Raw genomic sequence first — 7,825 nt, 5'->3', positions numbered from 1 at the left:
GGACAGGGGCCAGCTGGAAAGGGGGTGGTCCCTCTCTCTCTCTCGCTCTCTGTCTCGCTGCTGCTGGGCTGAGTTCTCGGAGGGATTCAGGGGGGTCTGAAGAACAAGAGCAAGATTTAAGGAACTGATAGGTGGCCGGGTTTTGTTTGGCTGCTCAGCCTCGACGCCAAACTCAAGGGGCTCTCGTGCTTCCTCCTCTCGAAGGATCAGGCAGCGAGGGATGGCCGCCGGGTGGGGGGGCCCCGCTGGAATGTCAGAAGCCCTGAGCTGAGCCCTCCCCAAGGCAGTGCAGTGAGGGGGCAGGGGGCGAGCCGGAGCGCAGCCTAATCCGTCCTGCCAAGTGCTTCGCTCGCCGCGGCGGAAAGGAGGGGAGCCATTGCGCAAGGGGCCTGGCGGGCGCTGCTGGGGGAGTGATGCACAGGGCGCTGCCTGCAGTCCGCAGCCGCCGCCTCCAGCAGCAGCACTAGGAGGTGCCCCGGGAGTAGCAGCTCGCCCCCTCCCCACAAGCCCATCAGGGCGCCCACCCGCCCTCCGCCACCCCGCTCCAGTCTCACCCCACCCCTCCATTCCCTCCCTCCGCCAGATGACCACCGAGAGCGGCCAGCAGCAGCTGGAGCCCCCGGCCCCTCTCCGCTCCTGCAGCCCGGCTCCCGGAGCTCTCCAGTCCGCCTTGATGAGCCAGCCGCCCCCCTCCGCCCTGGAGACCTCCTCCTCCTCCTCCTCCTCCAGCAAGAACAAGAAGGCGAGCTCGGGGCTGCGGCGGCCCGAGAAGCCCCCGTACTCCTACATCGCCCTCATCGTGATGGCCATCCAGAGCTCGCCCACCAAGCGGCTCACCCTGAGCGAGATCTACCAGTTCCTGCAGAGCCGCTTCCCCTTCTTCCGCGGCTCCTACCAGGGCTGGAAGAACTCGGTGCGCCACAACCTCTCGCTCAACGAGTGCTTCATCAAGCTGCCCAAGGGGCTGGGCAGACCCGGCAAAGGCCACTACTGGACCATCGACCCGGCCAGCGAGTTCATGTTCGAGGAAGGCTCCTTCCGCCGCCGGCCCCGGGGCTTCCGAAGAAAGTGCCAGGCGCTCAAGCCCATGTACCGCATGATGAACAGCATCGGCTTCAGCGCCTCCATCCTGCCCCAGGGCTTTGACTTCCAGGCGCCCTCTGCCTCCCTGGCGTGCCACACCAACGGCTACAACCTAGACATGATGAGCAACTCCATGGCCGGGGGCTACGAGGCGCTGAGCGGGGGGCATCACGCCCCTCACATGTCCCCCAACCCGGGCTCTACCTACATGGCCAGCTGCCCTGTGACTTCCAATGGGGACTACGGCCCCGACAGCAGCAGCAGCCCCGTGCCGTCTTCACCCGCCCTGGCTAGCGCAATTGAATGCCATTCCCCCTACACGAGCCCGTCCGCTCACTGGACAGCCTCAGGGGCATCTCCGTATATAAAGCAGCAGGCCCTGCCACCCAGTAACCCAGCCTCAGCGGGCATCCACTCCAGCATGTCCAGCTACTCTTTGGAGCAAAGCTATCTGCACCAAAACGCCAGGGAGGACCTGCCAGGTAATACCCCCTTCAACTTTCCTTCCTTAACGGCCGGGGCTGGGCTCTTGCTAGGATTAGAGGAGGCTCTCCGGTTGCTGCCTTAGGTTGGCCAATCTGGCGGTTGACTCTGGTTTACTGAAGCTGTCAGATAAGAGCCCAGGAACAAGGGCGAGGCTGGGGCTGCTTTGTGTTTTCTCTGAAAACAGAGCTTGACAAGAGAAAACAAAACCCGGTCCGAGAAGGACAAATAGAGCTATTGTTCGGGAACATATTTGCTCTGGTTCTGGCTAAGTAGAGGGAGGACAAAAATTGCCATCCCCTACTGCCTTGCTCTGGGTTTGGATCTTAATATGAACATGACCGTTAGTGTTGTTATTACTCGTTTAGAGGCTAAAACCCAGATCCTTATCTTTATGGTATTGTCAGTTTCAACCCGTCTTGTACGTTTGCTTGATTTCTTAGCCAGAAATACTAGGAAAACCATAAAGAATTACAAAGCCGTCATTAAATACAAAAACCCAGGGAGATTTATAAGAGGAGTGACTTTCAAAAGTGTTTAATATTACCTCCAAAGTCTTGCAGGCTGCGGTGGGGGAAAAAAACCCGCTAATCTTTAAAAATGCAGAGGAGATTAAAGCAGATCCAATTTATTTCTACCACCAGAGGGGAAAATGTCTGGATTTCTCCCCTCCCTGCCTGCTCTAGTGATTATAGAAAATGTATTCTTAGAAAAACTGCAAAGGGGACATTAGTGGAGAAAATAAGGCACAAAAATGGGTAAAATATGTTAAGTTCTTAGGGGGGAATTTTCCAAATAGCCCTTTTAAATGTGGGTCTCGGAGGTTAACCAAACAAAGACAGTCTGGGCTGGACCACACCGAAGAGGATTTTAGCCTGACTTAACCCATATGAGAGCAGGGTCTTGTTCAATTTTATGGGAATTTCAACAAGTAACAAATACAGACGAACCTCTTCGTTGGGTTCCCCCCTCCCTTCTTGAAGGGCTGTCAATCATTCGTCAGTTCATCTCAGAGAATTGCACTGTAGCTTTCGATCTAAAAAACCCAGCCTTCACTTTGGAAAGCAATGTTTAACCTTTGTTGGCTGCTTCGCTCGCAGAGAAGCAACTTCTTAACAATGCAAACGGTTCTGGATGTTCTTTAGGAAAGGAAGGTTTAAAGTTTGCATTGGCTAAATTTATCTCAGCAGTGAAGCTGACTAAACAAAACCGCACAGTGTTAAAATCTTGAAAATAAACCCAGAGGCTGATTTGTAAAGCAGCAGCAGCAGCTACAGGAATTCAGTACTTTACAGCAGCTCCTGGGAAATGGACCTTGGTCCAGAAAACAGTACGCGAACCCTACCTCCGTAAAGAGTTTCCATCTGCCCAGGCGGAATCTGCACTTTCGAAATGCCAGATTATAGCCTCGTCTAATTGTAAATCCCGTTCTACAGATTAGATTAATTCTTCACCTTGGTTTTAAGATCAGAACAATAATCTTCCTTATCCGTTTTCAGAACAGACACGCGCGTTCGCAATCACATATTCTCGCCAACCCCTCGAGAACCACTTTCATAACCTTCGGACAGCTTTTAGAAATGCTTTGAGGTTTACAAATAGAAAGCTTCTCCCAAAAATGTAGTAAGCAACTTCAGTGGGAATGGAATCAACAGGATCTTAGAAGTGACGTTTGTTGTCAGAGTGCAACATTTTAATTTTGAAAGGGACATGGAGACAATCCAAGAACAGTTTTGTTTTGTTTTTTCAAACAAAGGATTTTGTTCTACCGTGAAAATCACATTCTTAGAAATATTTGAGTTATTTAAATCCAGTTTCATCCTTTTAAAACGTAAAAGTAGTACAGATCCCATAGCTAGCGCGCTACTGTAAATATAGATCTAGCTTATCTATCTAAGATCATTTGTGCCAAAGGGACAAATTCATATTTATGTCAGATGTGCTAGACGAGAGGGCAAATCGTGCAATCATTTTTTTAACGGAATTTCCAATTGATTTCAATAAATAGCTTTTTTTGTTTAAAAACTAATGCCATGATTTGGGCCCAGGCCTTTAGTGAAAGCAGCTCAGATCGTCATACCCTAGGTAGCTAAAAAGGTTTTGTCTGTGAATATATATACTTCTGTATATGCTGCATTATATGGTAAAAAATAGTTCCTGGGTTTATATGAATTCTTAACAGTAAATGAATAAGAGCAATTATTTCTCATTAATCTACAACGCACAGGCAACAACAAGTGCACATAGTGTTTCTGTAGCTGCTTTTTTTTAAGCTTAATGCGACGCAGATTTGGTTCCAAAATGTGTTTTTATCGGTCAATAAACTTATATCAAATCACTAGCCATTTAAGTTAGTGATGGTGTAGAGTTTAAGCCTTGGATTTGCATCTGACCCAAGAATAAGAAAAGAAAAGATTGGAAACAGAGCCTTGTTCTCCTGAAGGCTTGAGGGAGACATTTTTTCGCACACTATTAAACCATGCTCACTGATTGAATCAGGGTTGTAATAAAGTGCAATGGTTTATTGTGAGCATACCAGCCGGGTTATTAGAAAGACCAAGGAAATCCAGCGAAATAATCACCTTTACACAGTGAGCACTGTGGGGTGAGGGAAGGGACAATGACAGCAGCTCAGGAAGAGATAGGCATGCTGCAAAGAGTACAGTACGTGCCTCACTGTAAGGGGGCTGCCTCGCCTCCGGGCACAGAAGCTGCAGACGCGTTGGCCTTGGAATCTATAAAGTTTTATCCACTTTACAAATGTAGACGCTGATATTCGGTGCTTGCGGAGATTTGCTCCCAGTCTCTGCGGGACTCTGTGATAAGCTACTGAAGAACCTCGAATAAGCCGGAGGAAAAATCTGAACCCACTGAACATTCCATTTCAGATATGAACAGGTTGCGCTGGGAGGTTAGATCCTGCAGTCCTTTCTCAAGCAGAGCTCCCACGGGGAAAATAAAGTCTGGATGAGGACCTCAGGACCACAGTTGTATAGCATTGCTCCCAAACGAGTACAGCCCATCAGGAACCGGGCACACTGGCCTGCGGCTGTGGGGTTTGAAATGTCTGAGTGAGGCTGATATGTGATGTATATACTGGTGATACGGTATGGGGGAGGTATTGTACTTTCTTTGTTTAAGTGTAGGGCATCATTCCTCTGTATCTTAAGTATATGAATACACGTGTCCAAATATAGCGAGATACAATACACACACACACTCTCATTCTATAATTAACAAAATTACTTCTCATTGATCCTCTACCCACTGAAGTCAATAACAAACCTCCCATTAATTTGAATAGGGTAGGATCAGGATCATTATCTACACTGCATACAGAAAAAAAAGTGCAGGTGTGTTCCTATAGTTGCACACACTACATCTCCACACACACACAGTACAGAGATGTGTGTGCAACTCCAGCTAACACACCTGCGTGCACACACACACACACACACCATATACACATAGCATGTATATGAGGGTTTGCATGTTGTGGGTATATATTATATAGATAAATGGATCATACATACAATCTATATCTTTACACCCACATTGAAAGCATATTATTTGTATACACACATACACTCACACAAATACACACAAAACTATTTAAGTATGTAGGTGTGCACAATATTTTTACTTTTTTTGAGAAATGGGACAAGACTACTATATCGTGTAAATTTCAATAGCCTTTAGATTGTCTTTTTAAACTGTCTTCAAGGAAATTAACATTTTGTGGAGGCCTTCTTAAATGGTCCAGAAGGCTACGTCATAATTGTGACATTTAATTTCCCCACATATCTGAATTTATATTCGCCATAAGTACGATGTATGTCAGACAGAGAACCACTCTTTCAGACAGAGTCGAGCTAATTTCTGAGAAGCTCTTGTTATTTTCTTCTCTTGCAGTGGGATTGCCTCGCTACCAGCATCACTCTTCCCCAGTGTGTGACAGGAAAGATTTTGTTCTCAATTTTAATGGCATTTCTTCTTTTCACCCTTCTGCTAGTGGATCTTACTATCATCACCATCACCATCAAAGCGTCTGTCAAGATATCAAACCCTGTGTGATGTGAACTTAGCACTATCAAATAAAGACAGTAAGGTGGCTGTTTAACAGATTTGAGGTATAGACGGACTCACGCAGATAAAATGTAATGTGCACTCCTGATAGCATTGAATAGTACACAAGTCACTTAGCAAAATTACATAAGGAAGCACTGTTTACCATTTTGTCCCCTGCCACACCTTGAAGGACAGAAAAAGTTGATGTAAGCTCCAAAGCTTTTTTGAAAGGTTTTCTTTTGTGTGTGTATGTGCTTGGGAGGGTGGGGGAAGGGGCTCTTTTATAGGAAGTCTATCCAAGTTAATAATAAAATGCATTTCTGTGATCTCCATTGTCCTAAAAATTAGTGTCTGCAAAAGTGGTCAGTTCAATCATTTAAAAAAAATAGAAACAAGTTTCCTTTGACTGGGAAAAATCTGCCTCAAACCAACACCATCGAAAAATTCCACTTCTAAGTGGTTCGAGCGTTAAATAAAGTTAACTTTTTTTCAAAACACTTTCTACGGACCCCAGCACCAGTCAATATTATTCAAAATATATTGTTTAGAAGTTACGTGTATAGAGTTTAAGAAAGTTCTTTTTCCAGTATTGCAACAATACAGTGTTTTGTTTTTATTTTTACAAAGTTGTTTTCTACCACAGTATTTTTAAAAAGAAATATTTTAAATACATCTTGTGTATACTCGCACACTTAACTGCTTTAAAAGGAGAATATATTTGCACTTATGTATACTTTTTACAGTTTGCCAAAAATATTTTGATGTATAAATTCTTTTTCAATAAAATGTGTATAAACGATTATGCACTGGACAGGCATTTAGTTTCACTCTAACCCTTCTTGTAATTGTCCCTTTAAACGCAAGCGTAGTAAGAATAATAAGGCACCCTAGACCCTGCAGGTACTATTGAAGGGAGGGTGAGAGTAATTGACCTGCAGAGGGATCCGTGTCCTGAGCAACCCTTAGGTCTGGAGTCTCTCTGTCTCTCGTTTTCTACTCTTTATTTTCCCCGGCTACTTATGGAGGATTTGCAGTAGTATGTTAACATTAAAACGTCTGTTAGTCTATAAGGTGCCACAGGACTCTTTGCTGCTTTTACAGATCCAGACTAACACGGCTACCCATCTGATAAAAACAAATAATCAAGATGTTAGAAATCCAGACGGTCTTTCAGTTATATGTAACGCCTCCACTGCACGGAACACTGTTTATTTAGATCATCCAATTGACCATGATATTGATTTCTTTTTCAGAATTGTTCCTGTTTTTGCTCTTTCCTTGTATTAATGCCTTGGCCCAAATTCTGCTGTCCTTGTCCTTATCGAAACAACGAACTCAATAGGAGTTTGGGGTGCGCTAGGTGAACGCAGGATCAAGCTACATATAAATAGTGCCTTGTCACTTCTGATTGTGGGGCTGGCTTTTTGTAACTCAGAAAAGCATCCTCCTGTTCCTTAACTAAAATCGTGGCTTCTTAATTGCCCATTCAGATAGTCACGTAGTAGTTTTGATGTCAAGATACTGAAAACACATGTCTGAGTGTCAGTGGGGCAGCGGCAAGGAACCCCAGGGATAGATCTAAGATTACATGGAGCTGAACATTTACTCAAGCTCAGCTCATAAAGTCAATTCATCCCTTAAATCCATTGGAGTTCACGAGCGATACACCTTTCTGCTTACGTAAAGCAGTGAAGTCACGTTTATAAGCTACAACCCTTTGATCACACCGTGGGACCCCTGTGCATCCCCCAATGGAAGCAAAATGAAACTGTACGTGCAAGGATTGTTGCCTCAGAAATTCACCCCCCCCCCCATGCCATTCCATTCCATAAACCATGTGGCGAATTAAATATGAAGGATGTTGTTGTTCTGCTTCCTCGGTAGATTAGATAGAATCGAGCTGATGTATGTTTTCCCTCACATCACACTTTCTTACGTGAAAGAAACTGTGGCACAGTCTTGGCCAATTCAGTGCTAAAAGATCTGTTCCCCCTTAGACAGCAAGTTTGCCCCCTGATCGCATGCAATCATATCCTCGGGCATAATACAATTCAGTGCAGCTCCAGTCCATATTAAAAGGAAGGAAACAAACTCCTATTTAAAGTGTAGCATCCATATCACCCTGGCGCCTTTAAACACTAAGTAGGGAGTGAATTTGATCCGAATGATTTTTTTTTAAAATCTCCATTTT

The 7,825-nt window shown here is 45.2% G+C and overlaps 1 protein-coding gene across 1 annotated transcript; it reads left to right on the top strand.

Moving 5' to 3' along the window:
• Positions 1-583: 583 nt before the first annotated feature.
• On the top strand, positions 584-6,336 carry FOXF2 (forkhead box F2). The gene is made up of 2 exons (XM_039521763.1): positions 584-1,565; positions 5,479-6,336. The coding sequence occupies exons 1-2, from the start codon at positions 584-586 to the stop codon at positions 5,643-5,645; spliced, it is 1,149 nt and encodes a 382-aa protein (XP_039377697.1). The 3' UTR covers positions 5,646-6,336.
• Positions 6,337-7,825: the final 1,489 nt, after the last annotated feature.

The sequence above is a fragment of the Mauremys reevesii genome, linkage group 2, assembly GCF_016161935.1.
Source record: "Mauremys reevesii isolate NIE-2019 linkage group 2, ASM1616193v1, whole genome shotgun sequence".
Lineage (NCBI taxonomy): Eukaryota > Metazoa > Chordata > Testudines > Geoemydidae > Mauremys > Mauremys reevesii.
Note: the sequence above shows the minus strand (reverse complement) of the source record. Positions and strands in the feature narration are given on the sequence as shown.